The 22,597-nt window shown below is 46.7% G+C and overlaps 1 protein-coding gene across 2 annotated transcripts; it reads right to left on the bottom strand.

Moving 5' to 3' along the window:
- Window positions 1-127: 127 nt before the first annotated feature.
- On the bottom strand, window positions 128-22,592 carry DNTTIP1 (deoxynucleotidyltransferase terminal interacting protein 1). 2 transcript variants are annotated; one of them, XM_045885846.2, is made up of 13 exons: window positions 22,452-22,592; window positions 21,801-21,871; window positions 21,041-21,137; window positions 16,647-16,745; window positions 10,416-10,484; window positions 10,119-10,175; window positions 9,802-9,860; window positions 8,661-8,706; window positions 6,566-6,624; window positions 6,404-6,464; window positions 2,173-2,244; window positions 600-655; window positions 128-488 (listed from the first exon to the last, which is right to left on the bottom strand). In XM_045885846.2, exons 1-13 carry the CDS (start codon window positions 22,554-22,556, stop codon window positions 350-352), a joined length of 990 nt encoding a protein of 329 aa, XP_045741802.1. In that variant the 5' UTR covers window positions 22,557-22,592; the 3' UTR covers window positions 128-349. The 2 variants fall into 2 exon arrangements, with proteins under 2 accessions (XP_045741802.1, XP_064429333.1); XM_064573263.1 differs by lacking the exon at window positions 10,416-10,484.
- Between the last annotated feature and the right edge of the window lie 5 nt (window positions 22,593-22,597).

Below are 22,597 nucleotides of genomic sequence, written 5' to 3'. Positions count from 1 at the left end.
GGGCGGTGGGACCTTACTGGGTCCCACCTGCGATGGGGGAGGGGTACCCGGCCCTTCTTTCCTACACCCACGTCTAGATCCTTTGGTATTTTGTCAGCCCCTACAACAGACCGCACAGCTAGCTCACTGTGTTTATTACAAACTGTTTAATTGCTTTTTAACCCGATAACTTTACAAATATAGAACCACGTGCCAGTCTGGGGGTGCTCTGTAGTGAGTCACTACAGACTAGCCCAGGCACAGCTTAATGCCGCTGAGATCCATCCAGAAGCAGTCCCAGCAGTGGCCTCAGTGGGTGACAGGGCCTTGGAAGAGGGCTGCCAAGTGTAGCCAGGGGACTTGGCTTTGGTCAGGTCTGTGGAGGTGCTTCAACAGCACGATGCTCGTTCTCTGTCCGTAGTGTCTCCATGTATTTTCGCATCTTCTCGACCATCCAGGAGGGTAGCACAAAGGATTTCAGCTCCTCCAACTTCAGGTCCAGACATCCTCTGGAACAGACATTGAGGAGGATAGTTGAAGCAAGGAGGGTGCAGGCCCAGGTTCACCCCAAGGGGCCAGTGTGTGTGTGGGGGGGACAGGGGACAGATGACTGGTTTTACCTGTAGTCATCACTGGCTGCGAGGTCCCGGATGTCCTCCTCGATGAGGAGGTAGGCCTGGGGCAGGAGCAAAGGAGAGTGATCACTGCCTCTGATTCATTTCAACTCAACAATACTATTAAACAAAATACTATTAAACATTAAACTTAATGTAAGGGCTGGAAGGGAGAGGGGCATAATTTACAGTTTAGGAGAGTGAGTAGGGAGAGACCGGAAAATAGCTCCATGAGACAACCTTTCACTCAAATAGAAACTTTATGGGTTAGGGAGTGGAGATGGGTGACTTACAGCCTCCTCCTCTTTTAAAAAAGGACTCTGGGTGCTTAAAATGAAATCGCAAGAGAGCTAGCAAAACACACATGGAAACGGAATCAGGAGGAGGAAGCTGTAATGTTAACTCTAGGAACTGAGATGATCTGGGTTTGAACTTTGTGGCAGAAGGGCAAACGTGAGAAGCTGCACTGCTGTCCCCTACCAGGGGCCTGCAGCTCGGCTGTGACACAATGCCATGGTCTGCAAGGGTAGAGAGCCCTCTCGTGTGCTTACCACACAGGGGATGTCATTCATCACATGGGAAAGTCTTCTGGGGGAGACAGTTCTTTCTAGTCTTAGGGTCAGGAGTAATCTGTGTGTGTCCCCTGAGTAATCTGTCATCTTATGAGCACTGTGAACTATGTAACCAATGAGATGTCCCTGAGAAGGGCCTAGCACTGAATTTGCAAAAACCCATGGAAGTGTGCTAGTTTCCCAGGTCAGCTATTAAAAAAAACACTCCTTTCAAAGCTAGTCTTGTTCATGGCTTAATGTTAGATCCTGTCTTTCCTCTCCCCATCTATTTCTTATTTACGTTATGTTGCATTTTATGTATGTGGTAAGTTCCCTCAAATCTTCTTAAACAGGGTGTAGGAATAAGTAGAGTAGTAAAACAGAAGATAGTTTCCTTGCCAGAAGAGAGATGGTATACTGGTTTGCAAGGCCACTGAATTCTCACAGGAGCAGTCCCCGCAGTGGGACTGAGTCCGCAGGTGATGGACAAAGCCCTGCTAGTTTCAGAACACATGCAACGATGGTTTTCCCAAGGTCGTTGCTTGATGAGCTAAGAACTCTTTAAGCAGAGGTGATTCCGGAAGGGGCTGCTAGGCGTGGCAAACAGGTTTCACTGCATGTGCTAACTCCTACTGACAGGAGGTGCTGCCTGGAGCGCTGTGTTGGGGAGATCCTACAGCTGTGTCTGGTGGAAGAGGCGGTGATCCGTGAGAGCCATCTTCAATGGGCACATGAGGCAAAAGTAGTGTTACGTGTGCCGTGCACCTGCCATTCTTATGCCCAGCTAATATAATCTGAATAAGGATGGTGAAGGAGGGAGTGAGGGAGTGGTGTGTGGGAAGGGAATCCAGGGATTAAGTCTGGTCTTCAGTGGGAAGGAATGGGCCCCCTCGACCCTGGCAAGTCTCCCTGTCCACATTCATCAGGCTTTGAGAGTCTCAGATATGGAGGGAACTGCCACCAATAGCCGGACCCTTGGCCCCTGGGCTGGGTGGGTCTCTGGCTGGGCCTGTGTGAACAGTGCTTACCATCTTCCCCCCTGTTGCCCGCATGTGATGCTGCTCAGCCAGCCAGTGCTTGTCCTGGGGGTCAGCTGCATACTGGAAGGGATGAAGTCACAGACGTTAGCCTAGTGGGAGGAACTTTTCTCATTTGGTTTCAGAGCATCTCTCAGCCCCTGAGCATCTCTCACCAAGACCTCGTCCCAGCCTGGTGAATGCAGAGGGCTTGCCAACCTCTTCACAGCAAGCGGAGCTGAGCCCAGGAGGCCAGGGGATGGGACCAAATCCCAGAGGTTTAGCACACTTCCTGCCCCTTCCTTTCTCAAAGCACAGCACTCTGGCAACTGGTCAGACTGGTGACTGTTATTCCAGAGCTCTACTCTTTTTCAAAAAATGACCTGGGGTAGTTTACCACACATATGAACTGTTATGGTGACCATATTTTCCGAAACAAAAATCAGGACAGGTCATGCTCTGGGGGGAGCAGAATAGCACTGTGGTTAAGAACTTGGTTTTGGAATTAGGTTTACATTCTGGTTCTGGGGCGCCTGGGTGGCTCAGTCATTGAGCGTCTGCCTTCGGCTCAGGTCGTGATCCCAGCGTCCTGGGTCGAGCCCCGCATCAGGCTCCCTGCTCAGCGGGAAGCCTACTTCTCCCTCTCCCACTCCCCTTGTGTTCCCTCTCTCGCTGTCTCTCTCTCTGTCAAATAAATAAATAAAATCTTAAAAAAAAAAAATTCTGGTTCCTGCCTCTTAGTAGATGGTGTCAACCTGGGCAGTAATTTCCTTGAGACTCGGTTTCTTCATCTGTGAAACAAACAGTATCAATACTTAGAAGCTTGTTAAGGATAAATGAGATAGTGCATAAAAAGTGGTAAAGACAGTATCTGACACAAAGTGCTCAATAAAGGTAGATTTTATAAAATAGGTAGGACAGTTGAAATAGAGACAAAGCTGAGAAACCTGTATGGTATACTACCCTTTGCGTGTAAATATTTCACTTCCCGAGTAATATAAATATTAATAAAAAAATTTAATAAGAGTATGCATTTTCTAACCCAATTTCAATCCCACTTCCAGGGATGTATCCTGCAGAATCACCCACACATGTACACAAGGGATGTTTGGGCTAGCACTGTTTGTAATAGCAAAGCTGTTGGAAAAACGTAAATATCCACTAATAGGGGGATAATGAAATAAATTATGGAATAGCCATTTTATGAATTCTATACAGCTGTTAGAAATAAAATGAGGGGGTGCCTGAGTGGCTCAGTCATTAAGCGTCTGCCTTCGGCTCAGGTCATGATCCCAGGGTCCTGGGATCGAGCCCCACATCGGGCTCCCCACTCGGTGGGATGCCTGCTTCTCCCTCTCCCACTCCCCCTGCTTGTATTCCCTCTCTCACTGTGTCTCTCTCTGTCAAATAAATAAATAAATAAATCTTAAAAAAAAAAAAAGAAATAAAATGAGGGAGACTTAATAACATGGACAAATCTTTAAGATATCATCCACAGATTTATAGTGGTCAGCTCACTTTTTCTGTAAAGGGCCAGCTAGTAAATATTTTAGGCTTTGCTGGCCACATACATCTTTGTCGCATATCCTTCATTTTAATTTTTTAAATTGTTTTTACAGATTTTATTTTTAAGTAACCTCTACACCCAACGTGGGCCTCGAACTTATAACCCCGAGATCAAGAGTCACACACTCCACTGATTGAGCCAGCCAGGCACCCCATTTTTATTTTTTTAAATCACCCTTCAAAAATATAAAAAACTCGAGTTGGACAAAAACAGGCTCCTGGTTGGATTTGGCCCACAGGCCATACCTGGCCGTGTATTAGAATTTTAGCTCTGTGAAGGCAAGGAGTTTTGTGTGTCCATTTTGTTCACTGCTGTATCTCTAGCACTTTGAGAATGTTTAGCACTCAACAAATATGTGTTCAATGAACGAATGAATTTTGGGGTGAAAAAAATAAAATCAGAGAACAATATGTAGTTCTAGATGTATTATTGCTATTGACATGTATAGTCAATAACATAAAATATCACTGAAGGCCATATACACACCCACACCCATGTGTGTGCACAGGGAGGCCTGGAGAACGCTGCCATGCTGGCGGTGGTGGCCTCGAGGGGAGGAGACTCGGAGTCAAGGATGAAGGGAACTTTGTGTTTTGTTCCCTATTAGCTTCTGCATATTGAGTCTTTTTACAATAAGAATGGGTTTTATATGTTATTTCTATAATTTAAAAAAAGTTAAAAAGGAAAAGAAAAATTTGAATAATGCCTTTAGGAAGACAGAAACATGGGCAAAAGATACAAGAGGCAGTTTACAGAAGAAATACAAATGGATGCTAAATGAGTGAAAAGATGCCTGTCGTCACGAACAGAGAATTAAAACAACAAAAACATTTTCCCTCCACTTCTTAGACTGGAAAGATTATAGTGCGAGATTGTTCCCACTGGTAATGAGTGTGGGTCGGCAGTTTATTACAAACGGCAAATCGAAGAATTGGGAATATGTGCTGGTAATATCGAACATTCACGAAGCCCTTGCTATGTGCCAGGCAGTGCGCTGGGAGGTTTGCTGCACTCTCCCCTAATTCTACCAATCCTATAAGGTTGGACTGTATCATTCTCTTTTTGTAGATAACAAAACAGGCTCAGAAATGGGAAGGAAAAATAAAATAAGATAAAAACAGAGAAGAAGGCAAACCATGAGACTCTTAACTCTAGGAAACAAACTAAGGGCTGCTGGAGGGGAGGTGGGAGGGTAAGGTAACTGGATGATGGGGCATTAAGGAGGGCACTTGATGGAATGAGCACTGGGTGTTATATGTAACTGATGAATCACTAAATCCTACCTCTGGAACTAATAATATACTATACGTTAACTAAACTGAATTAAGAAATAAAAGAAAAGAAAGAAAAGAAAAGAAAAAAAAAGAAAAGAAAGGAAAGAAAAGGAAAGAAAAGAAAAAGAAAGAAAGAAAAAGAAAGAAAGAAAGAAAGAAAAAGAAAAAGAAATGTGAAGCTACTTGCCCAAGGTCACATGGTTACTAAGTAGCGGAACCAGAACTAAAACCATACTCTTAACCATTGTGCTACTGGAGTTCCAAGGAAGTTCCAGAGCACATACACTTGGGGGATGATGCATGAAGGGTTTTGGAAGAGGTGGATCTTACAGAAGAGTCAGGCAGAGATATAAGCCGGCGGGTAGGGGGAAGATCATCAGAGGGAACAGCAGGAGTGAAGACACTGAAAGGAAAATGAAGTAGCAAGTAGGCCACACTGTCTAGGTGCTGAGGATCTCAGGATGTAAGACTTAAAAAGAAGAAGCAGGTCCACCCTTCAAAGAACCTGAACTTGCACAGAATGTAGTAGACAGAGCTGTAATTCTGGGACCCCAAGCCTTACGGACGGGTGCAATAACACGTCTTGAACACACGTGCGCTATTTTCTAATATATCTGGATACTTTTGTGACTGAAGAAACACAAATTCATTTAAGAGGGTGACTGATATCATGCCCCCCCCATTATTTTCTTAAATAATAGAGACTTAAGTACCTTTCTTTGAAAAGCGATAGAACTGCTGCCTTGCTCCAACCTCTTTATTTTATAGACAATTGAATAAGGTAATGGGGAAGAGCTCAGGCTTTGCTGAAGACAGACCCAGACTGGAATCCTACTCATCACTTATTGGCTGAGTAACTTTGGGCAAGTCACTTAACCTTTCTTTACCTGTTTTTGTTTTTTTTATGTTTTAATTTTTTTTTTTTTAATTTATTTATTTGACAGAGAGAGACACAGCGAGAGAGGGAACACAGGCAGGGGGAGTGGGAGAGGGAGAAGCAGGCTTCCCGTTGAGCAGGGAGCCCAATGTGGGGCTCGATCCCAGGACCCTGGGATCATGACCTGAGCTGAAGCAGAAGTCTAACGACTGAGCCACCCAGGCGCCCCTATGTTTTAATTTGTAAAACAATGAGAGCCATCTCTGTTTTAAAGGATAGCTCCCTGAGATAAAGTGCAGCACCTGAAACCCGGTTTGGTCCGCAATAAGCACACAAGGAAAGCAGTTGTTATTGAGGGGCAGAATGTTCAGTGAATTACAAAAGGTAAAGGTTAAGGGCAGAGGGGTAACTAGAACACAGAAGTCCTGACTCCCAGATCAGTGTTTGTTCCAAGCTTCTCTGTGCCATCCACAGCTCCCACCGCACACACTGCAACGGCCTGCCTGACTCGCAGCACTCACCTACCTTAAAGAGGTGCGGGTGCTTGATGTAGATTCTTCCTCTGGTGCCCCCCATTCCCAGGGCCCTGAAAAGGAATGGAGGGGTGGTAAGGAATCCAGTAGCTGCAGTCCTGGGGGTAGGCCCCCAAGTTGTCCCCTCCCTCAGTGCCAAAGCTCTGGAACTTACTTGTTGGCTCGAGATCCCAGCACAAACGTGGTAGATTCATTCAGCCGGGCTGGGTCCCACTATGCAAAAGAGAGAGAGGCTGGTGAGGGTGAGGTTTACCTGGTGGGCAGGATGGAAATACTCTTCTCCTGCCTTCTCCTACCACCATCCTTGTCCACTATTCCAAACAGCTGATTCAAGAAACCAAGTACTGACAATATGCTGGGCTAGATATTGGGGATAAAGAGGTGAGTAAGATACAGTCTCTGCTTTCTGGGGGCCACAGAAATTATGTATAGATGATTGTACCAGCATGAGACAGGGATACAGATGCCAGGTGAGAGGGATGCCATGGGGGAGGGCAACAGGAAGGCTCCCTTGCAGAGGTAATTCTCAGGTTAATTCTGGAAGGGCAGTGGGGAGGAAGAAAGGGCAGTACAGTATAAATGAGAGGAAGTGAGAGCGGGCTTGGCAGGCCGGAGAGACCATGAGCGATTCCGTGTAGCTAAAAGGAGAGAGCACGGATTAGGGAGTGGCAACAGATGAGGTTGGAGAGGCAGACAGGGGCTAGAGGCCTGGGCCTGCTTTTAGGGGTCTGCACTTTATTCTGTAGGTCATGCGGAGTCACTGAGGTCTCTAAATAGGGAGAGCCAGATTTGCTTTAAAGACAGCTCACTCGCCCACACATGGTTAATGGATTCGAAATGGCAAGACTATAGGCTGGGAGCAGTTTAGAGGTTGCTGTACTAAAGCATTTCTTTTTTTTTTTTTTACAGATTTTATTTATTTGACAGAGAGACACAGCGAGAGAAGGAACACAAGCAGGGGGAGTGGAGAGGGAGAAGCAGGCTTCCCGCTGAGCAGAGAGCCCGATGCGGGGCTTGATCCCAGGACCCTGGGATCATGACCTGAGCCGAAGGCAGACACTTAACGACTGAGCCACCCAGGCGCCCCTGTACTAAAGCATTTCTGAGAGAAGATGAGGCTCTGAGCTCAGACGGCAGTAAGGATGACAAGGAGGGAAGAGGAGCTGTGAGCAATGTGGGAGGCGGGATCAGCCAGGACTCGAGTGGATATAGACGGGAAGAGGGAAAGATGACTAAAGCAGAGAATGTCAAAGAAGGTCTATGAGGAAAGATTCTGACTGCAATTTTGGATAGGCTGAGTTTGAAATGCTACAGAAATTCCAGGCAGGGAGGTCTAGCAGACGGTAGGAGACATAAATTCTACACCAGAAAGAGACGTGAGGGACAAAGGTATGGCGACTTCACCATACACTGGTCCCTGAAATCCTAAGAGTGAATGATTGAGAGCATTCACAGAAATTTTACAGGCAGGAGTGGGCCAGCGAGACAATTCTGAGGGACGCCCATGTATATGGGTCACTGCTGAGGAAGAGGAACTCGAGAGAAAGGATGTCTGGAGAGTTACAGAAACATCAGGGAAAGGCAGGATTATTGGCTTGAAGGGAGCAGAGTTTAAGACGAAAGGCACGGTCACCAGTGTGAGAGCTGAGACAGCCAGTACCACAGGCGGCGGAAGTTTTCTACTGGACAGAGCCTCCACCAGGCCGGTGGAGCTTTCACTTACTTTACTGGGCTTCCACTCGTGATTTTATTTGAAGAAAGGATTCTATTGCTAAAAGAGCTTGCAAACAACTATTCTGGAGGCAACAGAGGCTAATGGTTAAGAGCATAGCGTCTGGTTGCAATGGACCTTGGCTTTGAGACTTGGCTTGACCATTTAGCAGCTATGTGACTCTGGGCAGGTCTCTGAGCCTTAATATAAGTTCAAGGTTATTAAGTGTATACAATAACTACACTTAATATGCTACACCACAGAACAGTAACAGAATCCATCTCATAAGATTGTTATAAAGATCAAATGAGATGACATACAAAAGATTTAGGGCAGGGCCTATCCTATATTAAGCACCCTTAGTTCCAATCCCTGTTTAAGATCCTTCTGGGAGGCCAGTGGGGGTGCTGGTGCAGGGTGGGGGTTGGGGAACAGGTGGGGGGTGGCTCTGGAATGGCGTGTGGCACATCCCTCAGCCTCTTCCCTCACGGTGGGTCTCCCCGAGATAGCGGTCATTCCCATGCTCACATAATCATACCTTGGGGCCTTCTCGGCGAATTGGTTCACAGGATTTTGGTTTCCATCTGATTGGAAGGAAAGAAGAAAGGTGACTTCCCTGAGGTGAGGCCTAGGACTGGAACAAAGCCTGCTGGTGGTGGTGGGAGTTCCTCACACACTCTCACTTTGGCCCTGGCGGTCTTTCCTCCTGGTAAGCCACTGGAGGACGTACAAAGGCAAACGCCATTCTAGGACTGACTCTGAGGTTACCTAGCCACACGGGCAGGTCCAGGAAGCTCTCTGAGATGTCGTTTCCTTCTCTCTGAAAAGGAGGGAACAACTGCAGCTGCCCCCCGTCCTGTGTTTGTGAGCCGCAGAGCTGCTTCGGGGGGGGCAGGTACGGGGCGGGGGGCAAGCCATGGTGTGACGACCTTACTGCTCCGTCTCCTAAGCCAGTGGTTTCAGACTGTCCCTGCGGCTCCCAACCAAACCGGTGTGGCTTTCTCGATTAGACTTCCCGTAGAGTTTTATTTGAAGAAAAGATTCTGTTGCTTCAAAAACCTTTGCAGTACAACTGTGCTCATTATTAGCTGGTTGACCTTGGACAAAAATTCTGAGTCTGTTTCCTTTTTTTTTTTTTTTTAAAAGAAATATTTTATTTACTTGTCAGACAGAGAGAGAGAGAGTGCACAAGCAGGCAGAGGGAGAAGCAGGCTCCCCGCCGAGCGGAGAGCCCAACACGGGGCTCGATCCCAGGACCCTGGGATCATGACCTGAGCCGAAGGCAGAGGCTTAACTGACTGAGCCACCCAGGCGCCCCTCTGAGTCTGTCTCCTGATTTACAAAATTAACTATACCTTCACTAGAGAGCGGCTGTAAGGATTAGAAGGTAAAGCATATAAGATATTTAGAGCAGTTACAGCACGTTATGAGCATTCAATGTGTACTAACGATAAAAACAGCTCGTATTTAATGAAGCTGGGCTGAACAGTTCTGGGGCAAAAGCAGGATAAAATAGTGTCCTCCCTGCTGCCTTCTTTCCCCAGCCCTCAAACTAGACTAACCCTCCTCCATGGTGACTTAAACAGCTGGATCTGATTTCGGCAGGTGAGGAGCTCTGGCCTCTTTCCCTCCAGGCCCACCCCCTCCCTGCTCTCCCTGCACTGCTGGCCCCTACTCACACCATGCCGGCGGCTGCCCGATCATTTGACAGCATGTGTCCAGGAGGCCGTCCCTTCCTCTGCCAGAAAGAACAGCTGTCAGAGGCCTGACCACGTGGGAAGCCCCACCCCATGCCACTGGCAGGTCTAGGGTCACTTGGTGGAGATGGTTTTCCAAGGAGACCAAATGAGGCTTGAGAGTGAACAGGGAGAGTTAACAATCTCCAGGGGGCCTGCCTCTCATGCTAGAAAGGCCCCACGGTGCATGGAGGAAGCCCTCTACCTTCTTCTGGAATTACAGGGCCTTTTCCCAGCCAGAAAACATGGAGATGAGTTACCTTTTTGGGAACGGGGCTTCCTCGATGGGCACATTCCTCTTCTGTCTGTCGGCCACGCTGGAGGAAAATGGAAGGGAGGGGTTAGTGGAGAGCCAGTGCCTGGGATCGGCAGGTCCCCAGGGGCTGCAGAAGACAGAGCCCTGGACTATAACATCCGGCCCCTCCCTGGGCTGGGCCTCATTTGGACCTGGTCCTACAAATGGGTAGTATGTGGAAGCTCCCTGGGCCCACAGAGTTCACCTGCCTCCCAGCCTCATCGGTCTCCCCTGGCAACACCCCAGACCCAGTGATTCTGACCTTTATCCCTGGAAGCTCATGGGTCAATCTGGGTATTACTTTTTCTCCATCTGAAAACAGTAGTTTAGCCTGAAGGGAAAAGATCAAGTGTTAACAGCCACTATTTTGGTGGGTAACTGCTGGGTTAAAACTCCAAACTGGGTTGAAATGTTTTCATGGCCAGTACAAAGGCACTCCGAGATAAGCATATACATAGATATCTTTTTTTTTTTAAAACTTAAGTACAGTTGACCCTTGAACAACATGGGTTTGAATTGCACGGGCCCACTTAACACTTTTTTTTTTTTTTTTTGATAAAAACAGTACAGTACTACAAATGTATTTTCTCTTCCTTATGATTTTCTTAGTAACATTTTCTTTTCTCTATTTTATTGTAAGAATACAATCGAAAAAACATATAACATACAAAATATGTGTTAATCAACTGTTGATGTTATTGGTAAGGTTTCTGGTCAAAATAAGCCGTTAGTTTTTGGAGTCAAAAGTATATATGGGGGCACCTGGCTGGCTCAGCTGGTACAGCATGTGACTCTTGATCTTGGGGTCATGAGTTCGAGCCCCATACTGGGTGCAGAGATTACTTAAAAAAAAAAAAAAAGTTTATATGCGTATTTTCCACTGCAGGAAGTCGGCGCCCCTCACCCCTACCTTTTTCAAGGGTCAACTATAATTAATGATCATTGCTGAAAAATTAAAGATGAAACTATGCAAAAAACCCCCACACCAAACCTGAAATCTCTGTATCCACAAACTACTGTTAATATTTCAATGTAACTTCTTCATTACTTTTTCCATGTAAATATATACTATATATTATTTTTCCTAACTAAATGCATTAATATAATACATATTCCTCAACAGCTGCTGCTTTTCATTTAATAAATATTGAGCCCCTAGTCCAGAAGTGGCTGGGGACACAGTAGTAAATGGCACATGGACAGTCCCTGCTCTCGTGGAGCTATACTCCGCGGGCAACCTGGATAATAAGCAAATAAACAAACAAGGTAATTTCAGATCATGATAAATGGTGTGGAGGAAAAAAACCCCAGGCAGATGTGACAGAGAATTAGCAGAGGGAAGGGCTGGGCTGGGCTATGGAGAAGGAGCCAGCTATCAGAAGAGCTGAAGAGAAGCGTGTCAGCAGCAGGGAGTCCAAGAGCCCCAAAGTGGGAACAGACTTGGCTTGTTTGAAGAAAAAGATAGCCTGACAAATAATGGGCAGAGGAGAGAGGCGTGAATGAGGAGTTTGGCAAGGTAGGCAGGGCCCTGTAGGTTATGTGAAGAGTTGTGTTCCCATGAGCAGCATTCGAAGGGCCTGAGCACTCCCCTCTACTGGAAACTCTCTCCCTGGTTTTCTTCCTACTTGTCTGGCCACTCTCTCTTAGCCTTCTTTGCTGGCTCATCTTCCTCAGTGTGGTTCATTCTGTCTTCTTCCATTTGGTATTCTATCTGCTATCATGCTCACAGCTTCAGTTAACATCTATAAACTGATGACACTGTAATTTTTAAGAATCTGAGTACAGCTGACACACAATGTTGACTCTATGATTTTTTCTCTTCAGCTGTGGCCTCTCCTTTGAGCTCCAGACTTATACAACAGTCTGCCTGGTGTCTATGTGTAGAGGTCCCAATTGCTAAGTCCAATACTAGACTCCTAAACCTCCTCCAAACATTGCAGTGAAGAGCGCACAAGTCCCTGCGTGGAATTATGCGCACGTTTTGTGGTACTGTAATTCATACCCGTCTGCCTAACCAGGCTGTAGGTTTTAGGAGAGCAGGAACCCTGTTTGTTCGTTTGCCATTTGTTCATTTCCTCCTTCATTCATGCCTGCAACATTCAGCACACACTCAGTGTCCACATATTAAGAGTCATATTCTAGGGCTGGGCATACTGCAGTGAACAAGGTCAGGCCTCAACTCTTGTAAAGCTCAAGCTTTTAGCAGAGGTGGGGGTGGAAAGGGAGACAGAAAATAAAGTCATGAACTATTAATAATTTCAGATTGAAATAAGTGGTAGAAATCAACAAGTAAGGTGATGGAGATTAACTGGAGGTGGGGAAAGGAGTGAGATGGGGGCTACTTTATTTTTAAAAATTTTAATTTTATTTTTTAAAGATTTTATTTATTTATTTGACAGAGAAAGACACAGTGAGAGAGGGAACACAAGCAGGGAGAGTGGGAGAAGGAGAAGGAGGCTTCCCGCCGAGCAGGGAGTCGGATGCGGGGCTCGATCCCAGGACTCTGGGATCATGACCTGAGCCGAAGGCAGACGCTTAACGACTGAGCCACCCAGGCGCCCCTGGGCTACTTTATTTTTAAAAAGATTTTATTTATTTGTCAGACAGAGAGAGAGAGAGGGAGCACACAAGCAGGGGGAGCAGCAGGCTCCGTGCCGAGTAGGGAGACTGATGTGGGGCTCAATCCCAGGACGCCGGGATCATGACCTGAGCTGAAATAAGCTGAAATAATCATGACCTGAGCAGACACTTAACCAACTGAGCCACCCAGGTGTCCCTACTTTATTTTAAAAAAATTTTATTTATTTGAGAGATAGAGCGAGAGAGAGCGAGAGCATGGAGGGGGGAGGGAAGGGGCAAAGGGAGAGGGAGAAGCAGACTCCCTGCTGAGCAGGCTCCATCTCAGGACTCTGAGATCATGACCTGAACCAAAGGCAGATGCTTAACCGACGAGCCACCCAGGTTTCCCTAGGAGGACTACTTTAGATGGAGTGGCTAGGGAAGGCCTCTCTGATGAGGCAATATTTGAGCTAAATCTGAAGAAAAGGAGGCAGCTATATAAAGAGTTAAAGATAGAGCATGCTGGGCAGCGAGAACAGCAAGTGCAAGGACGCTGAGCTTGGTGTACTGGAGAAGCAGAAAGGATTCCAGTACAGCTAGAAGATAGCCAGTGAGGGGGTGGTGGGATGAGATGAAGTTAAAGAAACAGGCAGGAGCCAGTCCAGGTAGGGCTCTGTGGGTCACGTTAAGGCATCAGGGTTTTATTCTGCCTGCAGTGGGGAGTCCCTGGGTTTTAAAGAGGAGAGTGACACAATCTGGTTCATCTTTAAAAAGATGGGTCTGGCTGCTCTGAGAATGGATCGAAAGAAGGCAAGAGTGAAGCAGCTCAGGGCTGAGATACACATCTGGGAATCAACAGCAGTTAAATTGTTTTCAAAGCCACAGGACTGGAGGGAATCAGCTAGTATGAGAGTGAACCACAGAAGAGAAGGCAAGCTGGTCCAGGAGGCTGAAGAGGAGTGGATGCAAAGTCAAAGCACTGGAACCGAGAAAGGAGTGTTCCAAGAAACATGAAATGACCCTGTGATAAATGCCACCAAGAAGCTGGGTAAACTGAGGACAGTTAGGGTCCACAGGATTTGATAACATGGAGGTTACTGAGGACCCTGATATAAGAGAGGTTTCAGGGAAATGGTGGGGACTGAATAAAGTGAGCAAAAGAATGAACAGGAGGTTACAAAGTGGAGCCAGCGACAGCCCCCTTTCCCAAAGTCGAGCTATAAAAGGGAACAGAGAAATAGTGTGGCCGCCAAAGGGGACCGTGGGTTCCAGGGTGGTCTGTTTTTGCTCTTCATTGCATTCCCAGTGCTCCAGTGAATGAACGCACATGTGTAAAAACATACACAGGGAAATGAAGAAAAGGCATCAAAATGTTAATAGAACTTATTGCTGGTAGTGAGACTATGAGAAATTTTAATTTTCTTCCTTATAATTTATAGTCTAATTTTAATACAAACCCACAGTAGGTAACATTTACTGAGTCCTTGTTACTGATCTAAAAGCCTTAAGAGTATTAGCACATTTAATCCTCACAACAATCCTATGATGCAGCACCTCTACACCCATTTCACAGATGAGAAAACTGAGATTTAGTAAGGTGAGGTAACTCGCCTCAAGTCACACAGCTAGTCAGTGGTAAAGCCAGGACTCCTATCTGGACAGTGCAAATCAAGAGAAAGCCTGCATTCTTAACTACCATGCCAAATTTTTCTTAACGGATATGTATCACTCACATAAATAAAATGAACAAACAAAAACAACTGCCATGCAAACAAAATCAAGCAAACAAAAAATGCAAGGCAATGGGCTATAGGTAAGGTCAGCCATTTCTCCCTAGGAAATCACCAGAAAGGGGTAGCTAAGGAGATTAGGAAGCACGACTGAGATGGTCAATGTGGTGTCAGAAGTGCAAACAAATCAAGTCTTAACCCAAACAAACTAAAAACCCTTCTCAAATTGTCTCATAGCCAATGTGAAGAATCTTTTCACACAACAAGAAGTTCTGTGTGCAGTTCAGACAAGGGGACCCCAAAGAACTTCAAGTATCCTGGGCTACCCGAAAGCCAGGCTCTGTTGTGAGGCAGTTGTGTACTATAATCATGAATAGAACTCCCATGTACTTGATATCTAGAATGTTCTGTGTTGTATGCACCCACGCGGTACTGGTAGTGTGCATAAATTTTCTCATTTAATCCTCATAGCAAACCACTGGTGGTGGATTCTCGCTCCCAATTTTAGGGATAAGGAAACTGAGGAACAGAAAGGTCCAAGGACTTGTTTGAAGTTTCTTGATTCATCTGGTTTCCAGCTGAACTTTGGGCTTTCTACCTTCCTGTGCTCGATTCCTGTGCTCTGATCATACACCATCTGTTCCATATTCCAGCTTCCCAGTCACACTGATACCGGCAAAGGGACTCCACGAGGTGGACATGGGGACTCAGGAGACTGGAAAGGTGTACCCATCCATGGAGTACAGATCATGCCCCGTTCACTTTCATCTCATCTTTCCCGGGGACTCCTGAAGAGTTTCATGCATTTCCCTTCCAATCTCCAGGCCAGATTCCCAAACCAATCTCCTTATAGCAGCCAGAGTGATCTCTCAAAATGCAAATCTCAGTAGGCAACTCTTCTGCTTAAAACTCCACACCTGTAATTTGGCTTGATTTGGCCTCTGCTTACCTTTCCAACCTCACCAAGTATCATTCTCTCCACCCTCTGAAAACCAGCAACTCTGGCTTCTTTCTGTCACTTGGATGTTCTCCGCTCCCTTTTGCCTCTGGGCTCTGTACCTTCTAGTGTACTCTCTTCATTGCCTCCTATGCTCATAGCACTTAGAACAGTTCGTAATTCCAGATCTATTGAATGATTACTGGAGTAATGTCAGGGATCTGGGGGTAAGGACTGTGTCCATTTTGCACAGTGCAGCTGGGGCCTGGCACAGAAATGGCGCACAATATATATTAGCTGGAGAGGTAAATAAACTCAAGAAAGCATTCTGGGATGCAACTGAGACTGAAGGTTTACCAATTTAATCTTGATTCAGTTCAAACTTGTAAGAACATTAGCAAACTGCCATGTTTTATTATCAACAGATGTTACAACTGATTATAACATACTCCAGTTGCAGAGTGAAGTAGTGAACTGGCCTCTTAGGAGTTTGGTTGGCTTAAATTAAGACCATGGGAAGCAGATCAGCTTTCACTGCGCTAATGGATGGAGTTCTGCCCTCTCCAAAGCTGAGGCTCAGGCCCTGGTCTTGCTCTTTTCTGAGGCTGTGCCTGAGCAGCTGGCCAGCCCACCTCCCAGAAGACATTACTCTCTCATCTCCTGAGAATCACCCTCCTAGGACTAAGTTCAAACCAGCCTCTGTAGCTCTGAGTCTGAAGAAATTTCCATCTCTCACAGCTAGTGGTTTCACAGTTAAGCACAGAATCTGGGTGATGCTGACAATTCCTATTAATAAGAACAGCTGACACACACAAACAGGTTCACTTCTATTTTGGGAACACAGACATTTTTAGACTTGATGTCATTTCTGCTGAGCACACCCCTTGAGGCAGGAAGGCAGATAGGCCCCACGGTACCAAAAGGGGCTGTGACTTGAAGAGTGAAGTCACCACTTGCAGAGAGAGTCCTCAGCTGTTCTAATTCTTGCTTGTTCTGAGCTGCAGTTTCTTCATCTGGAAACTAGGGATTAGAATATGCCTTCTGGGGTGCCAATGAGCTAATGCATGTGAAAGCCATCAATCCCAGTACAGGGTACAGAAAAGCCACTTCCCTTCTGTCAGCAACAGCTCCAGGCCCTCTCTGGAGGCTAGTGGCTTGTCAGGCATCCCCCCAAGGACCACGAATGAAGTGATCACACTTCTCAGTAAAGCCCTGAGGACGAAGCCTGGGCCTACGTCTGTGCGTCTCTTGTCTGCTTGGGTCTCACCTGCTCCAGGCAGCTCCGACAGGCCTCCTGGATCAGCTGCTCCACATCCACCTCTTCCCCGACATTGTCTCTGACATTCAGTGCTGCCTTCTGGAAGAACTAGGGAGAAGTAGAGCAGAGGACAAGGTCAGAAAACCTGCTAATTTGCAACAACTTGAAGGAAACAATATAAAAGAGAAGCTTTTATCTTCCTCTCATACAGAAGGGAAAAGTGATTATGAATGTGGCTTTCAGATCAGACAGATCTAGAGTCAGATCCCAGCTGTACTTCCCCACCCTATCCTGTCTTAAGGAGGATAACAATCATGGAGGTGCCCAGAGGATGGCCATTACAGCATTAAGGTGTAAATAGTACAGAATCAAAGAATAACCTAAATGTTAATTATAGCTTAAATAAATCATGGCATATCCATACCAGGAAATAATATGCAAATATTAAAAATTACAGTAAGGATGGTATAGGAGAGTATGTTTTTGACATGAAAAGGCATTTATGATATATTGCTAAGTGAAGGAAGCAAGGTATCAAACAGTTTGGTATAGAATGAGCCTATTTATTTATTATTTTTTTAGATTTATTTGAGAGAGAGCGAGAGAGACAGAGAGCGTGCGAGAGAGGGTGGGTCAGAGGGAGAAGCAGGGAGCCCGATGTGGGACTTAATTCTGGGACTCTGGGATCATGACCTGAGCCGAAGGCAGACGCTTAACCGACTGAGTCACCAGGTGCCCGAGCCTATTTATTTAAAACAGCAACAAGCAAAGAGAGAAAGACAAAAGAACTACAGGGATATATATTAAATTAACAGTGGTGACATTATGGATGATTTCTTTCTTCTTTTGCTTATTTATAGTCTCTCAGTTTTTATAATATACCTATATTTCTCTGTAGAAGGAAAAAAGAATGCCAGCGCCCTCAGTGAACAGCTCAGGGCAGACCAGAAAAGATCCTGAGAGTAGAAGGTCCTCACTGAATTCTGACCTTGCTCAATCCGAAAGAAACGTGTGGGATGGGTGGCATGAGACCTGGCCAGGGCCCCAGGACACCAGCAGTCCCAATCAGCTGGGGAAAGGGAAGGCAGAAGGTTCCTCCATGGCGGAAGAGGGACAGTTAGAGCCTGAAAACACTGAAGGACAGGCTCATAATAAGGACTCATAATAAGAGTCCAAGTTGTGTCTCCAGAAGACAGCGTCACACAGAAAAATTCTGGTACCTATACACTGTGGGAGACAACTATGGGGACGTACTTTGTTTCCTTTCTTTTCTTTCTTCTTCTTCTTTTTTTTTTTTTTTAAATTTTAAGTAGGCTCCACCTTCCCCAATCTGGGGCTTAAACTCATGACCCTGAGATTAAGAGTTGCATGCTTGGGGAGCCTGGGTGGCTTAGCTGGTTGTGTCCGACACTTGATTTCAGCTCAGGTCATGATCTCAGGGTCGTGAGATTTCAGCTCAGGTCATGATCTCAGGGTCGTGAGATCCCCATTCAGTGGGGAGCCTGTTTCTCTCTCTCCCTCTGCCCCTGCCCCTGCCCCCACTTGCATTTTCTCTTTCTCTCAAATAGATAAATAAATCTAAAAAAAAAAAAAAGAGGGGCGCCTGGGTGGCTCAGTTGGTTAAGCGACTGCCTTCGGCTCAGGTCATGATTCTGGAGTCCCGGGATCGAGTCCCACATCGGGCTCCCTGCTCAGCGGGGGGTCTGCTTCTCCCTCTGACCCTCTTCCCTTTCGTGCTGTCTCTCATTCTCTCTCTCAAATAAATAAATAAAATCTTTAAAACAAAAACAAAAACAAACAAACAAAAAGAATTGCATGCTGTACTGACTGAGCCAGCCAGGCACTCCCCAAGGGGATGTACTTTCATTTTATATTTGCCAAGTCCAAATGCCTGATATTGTTAATGTTTAACCAAGGAGAAGAGCGAGAAGGTGTGGATTAGAAACCTCACGAGATGAAGAGGAAAACTCTTCAGGCCAAATTAAATGAATAGTCAGATGAGTCACTTTAAAATAAAATCTCTGGGGCGCCTGAGTGGCTCAGTTGGTTAAGCATCTGCCTTCGGCTCAGGTCATGATCTCAGGTTCCTGGGATCGAGTGCTGCGTCAGGCTCCCTGCTCAGCGGGGAGCCTGCTTCTCCCTCCCCCTCTGCCCCTCCTCCCTCTCATGCTCTCTCTCTTTCTCTCTCTCAAATAAATCAATAAAATCTTAAAAAACAAAACCAAAAACCCTAAGAACTAGAGATTAATACTGGTGTTCAATGTTGATTACTGGCTAAGTGAAAGCTAGCTAAAACAATCTGGATTCTTTACAGCCAGCCTGTGAGGTAGGCAGTGTGATGAATATACAGGGGTGACTGTAAGTGGATTCTGGACCTAAGATTGAAATCTGGTCCTGCATAAGGCATTCGCAAATGCTGCTGGGATAAATACAAAATTGTACGAGCTTCTGGAGAGAAATTTTCTTGAGGAAAAAAATGTTTTCCTTTCCATTTTTTCCTCTTTTTTTAAAAAGACTTCATTCACTTATTTGAGAGAGAGGGAGTGAGTGAGCACGCGTGCACGCACGAGCTGTGGGAAGGGGCAGAGGGAGAAGCAGACTCCCCCACTGAGCAGGGAGCCTGACACAGGGCTCCACCCCTGGACCCGGAGATCATGACCTGAGCTGAAGTCATACACCTAATTGACTGAGCCACCCAAGAGCTCACTGAGGGATTTTATTTTATTTTATTATTTTATTTTTTTAAGATTTTATTTATTTGAGAGAGAGAGAGAGAGCACATGAGAGGGGGGAGGGTCAGAGGGAGAAGCAGATTCCCCGCTGAGCGGGGAACCCGATGCGGGACTTGATCCTGGGACTCCAGGATCATGACCTGAGCCGAAGGCAGTTGCTTAACCAACTGAGCCACCCAGGCGCCCGCACTGAGGGATTTTAAATAGGGGATTGACACCCTTAGGTTTACACCTTAGAGGTCACTGGCATCTGTAGGGAGAGTGGGATGAAAGAGGGGAAGAAGAGCGGCATTCGGGGATTACAGGAGGAGCCTGGGTAAGAGAAAATGAAGGCCTGAACCAAGGCGGAGGCGAGGAAGAAGGGCACGACAGATTGTGAAGTGGAATGTACAGAACTCTGACTGGATGGGGAAGATGAAAGAAAGGCAGAGTCCTTGGTTTCCGGTTTCTAAGTGAATGGTAGTCACATTCAAACTTCACATGTCCCGAACTGAGCTCCTGATTCCCCCTGCTCATTCCTGTCTTCCTCATAGCAAGTCGGTGGCTTGTTTTTATAGTTGCCCAGGGCAGATAACTGATGAGTTTACTTCTCTTGTTCTTTTACCCTGCACATCTGAATCATCAGCAAAGCTCGTTGTTACCTTTAAAATACACATGGAATCTCACTCTTTCCCAACACCTTTACTGCTAACACTCAAGCCACTATCATCTCAAGCCTCCTAACTAGTCCTCCTGCAGATGATTCTCTTCATATCAGTCAGAGCGACCCTTTAAAAATGTTCAGATTAAGTGCTTTGCTCAAAACTCTCGAAGAGCCTCTATTTTACTCAGTAAACCCCAACATCCTTAAAGGTTGGCCTCAAAGGTTCTGCATGAATTGGGCCCCTATTTCCTCTCTGATTACCTCTCCTATTACCCTCCTCCTGCCTCAGTCTGCTCCAGCCACACTGGAGACTTCGTTGCTTTGAATGTGCCAAGCACACTCCTGCCTCAGGGCGTTTGCCCTTGTTCCCTCTGCCTGGACTGCTTTCCCCTGATGTGTCCGCATAGCTTGTTTTTCCCTCCCTTTACTCAGGTCTCTGCTCACATGTGGCTTTCCCGGACACAATCTATGAAACACCACTACTGTTCCCCACTGGTCACTCTCTCCCCCTTCTCTCCGGCATTCCCTAATGTAGTACGTATCTGTCTAAAGAGGGCAGGGACACTGTTCATTTCATTCGCTATTACATCCTCAGTGCCTTGAACAGTGCTATTATGGTGGGAGCTCAGTAAATACTTCTTGAATGAATAAACACAAGAGGAAGAGGTTTAGGAAGAAAAAGTTCAGTTCTGAATATGCTGTTTGAAGCATCTATGGGACAATCAGGTAGAGTCATGTAGAAGTTTACTTAGAGGCCTAGAAAGGAATTTTAAATAATAATAATGCTGATACTGTAAAACAAGTAATAAAAACACTTATTTGAAGCATGGTGCTGAGCACATTATGCTTAACTTAGTTTGTCCTCATAATAGCTTGGCAGAAGAGGTATTTAAATTACCCCTGAAGAGAGGGGGTAAAAGTTCTCAGGAGTTCATAATTGGAAGACTTTACACATCTGTGCGTCCTAGAGAGAGCCAGGGGGATTGTTATGTAGGAAAGGCCCACCCATGGGTCTCTGTCGCTCTCACCTTCATGTACTTGTTGAAGACAGTCTGGATCTCCTCATTGATGCTAGGCTGCAGGACAGCTCGGAGGAGGTCCATGGAGATGGCGGGATCTGTGAAACTGCATTCAGGAGGGAGACACGGGGGCCATGACCCAAACGTATTTTCCTAGTCTGCCCAGCCAATTATTGACACAGGCTCCTTTAATGACAGTATCAGATAGCTTCACCTGAAAACAAGCTACATGCCCAGGTTCTGCGCAAACTACACAAGTGTATGGCTTTATTCCATTTTCATAATAACCCTATGAAATGAGTATTACTTTTTAAAGTGTTTAATGAAATACAAAGTCTATACACTTTAACAAATAGTTTTAGTGAACATCCACTTAGTCACGACCCAGGTCAAGAAATATAATCAGCATCCCGTAGGTCCATCTTGTGCTCTCTCCCTTCACTGAGAAATATACTACTATTAGTCCCACTTTTTTCTGAACCTCCATGCTATTCTGCCTCTTTAGAGCCCTCAACCACAGAGCCCAGTGAACGTTAGGGATCTCAGGCACTGCTGAATCCATGATACCTCCTCATTTTGTACATGAGTCCAGAGGGGGCAATGATTCAACCCAAGGTCACACACAAAGTTACAGAAGCTGACTCTCCTCTTTCCTAGTCCAGTGTTCTTTCTAATGGCTGATGATCTCTTTTCACCTCGGTGCAGTGGGGACCCCAAAGGTGCCATCCAAGCCAATGCCTGGGAGGCAAATACCCAGGACCAGCCTTACCTTGTTGTCATCTGTGAGCGGCGGCCCCTTCGCTGCACCTGCCGGTGTTTTATCATTATGTTCCAGGGGTTCTGTGGGGACCAACGGAACAGATGTCACTGAGGCCCCTGACACTGGGGTAGAGGTGGAGGGTGAGTATGAAGTTAAACGTAGACACCCCTGTTTCTCGGGTACTTTTAGCACCTCTCCCACCCTGGGATAGGCGGGAGGGCGGCGGTTGCAAGGCCCTGCCGGGGTGGAGGAACCGAGGTGAAGTTTCCTGCCTCGAAAGTCCCAACCCCCACCTTTTCGGGGACGGCAGGAGGAAGGGAACCAGTGTTTACAGAGGGACTACGCTGGGGCAGGTGGTGTGCTGGGCGCTTTCTTCGCATTTACACCCCATCCCCATAACAACTTTATGAGGCGGCACTAATCATCTCCATTTTACAGAAGAGGAAACTGGAGCTCAGGGGTTGACAGGACTGGCTCACGTCACCTAGCTAGGAGGGCGGCACCAGAATTTGAACCCAGGTCGTCGGACTGCGAAAACGCCAACCCCCTGGGCAGCACCAGCCGCCGCGTTCTCTCGCCCGCGGGCCAGGGTCCCGGGAGCCCGAGGCCCAGCCGGCCCGAGCCCAGGCCCAGCCCCGGCCTCCTCGGGGGCGTCCTCACCGTGAGAACCAGCTGCCCCGCTGCGCCCGCGTCGCCCAACTCGGGGCCGCCCCGCTCTGCCCCGCCGGGTCCCCGCGGCTGCTCGGCGTCGCCAGTGGCCCCCATGGCTCCCCCGGCCCCACAACTTCAGCCCGACTCTGCCACCG

Source organism: Mirounga angustirostris, unplaced genomic scaffold (genome assembly GCF_029215605.1).
Source record: "Mirounga angustirostris isolate CCGP_5_RB_7025 unplaced genomic scaffold, mMirAng1.0.hap1 SCAF_10, whole genome shotgun sequence".
NCBI lineage: Eukaryota > Metazoa > Chordata > Mammalia > Carnivora > Phocidae > Mirounga > Mirounga angustirostris.
This window is presented reverse-complemented; position numbering and strand designations above follow the sequence as displayed.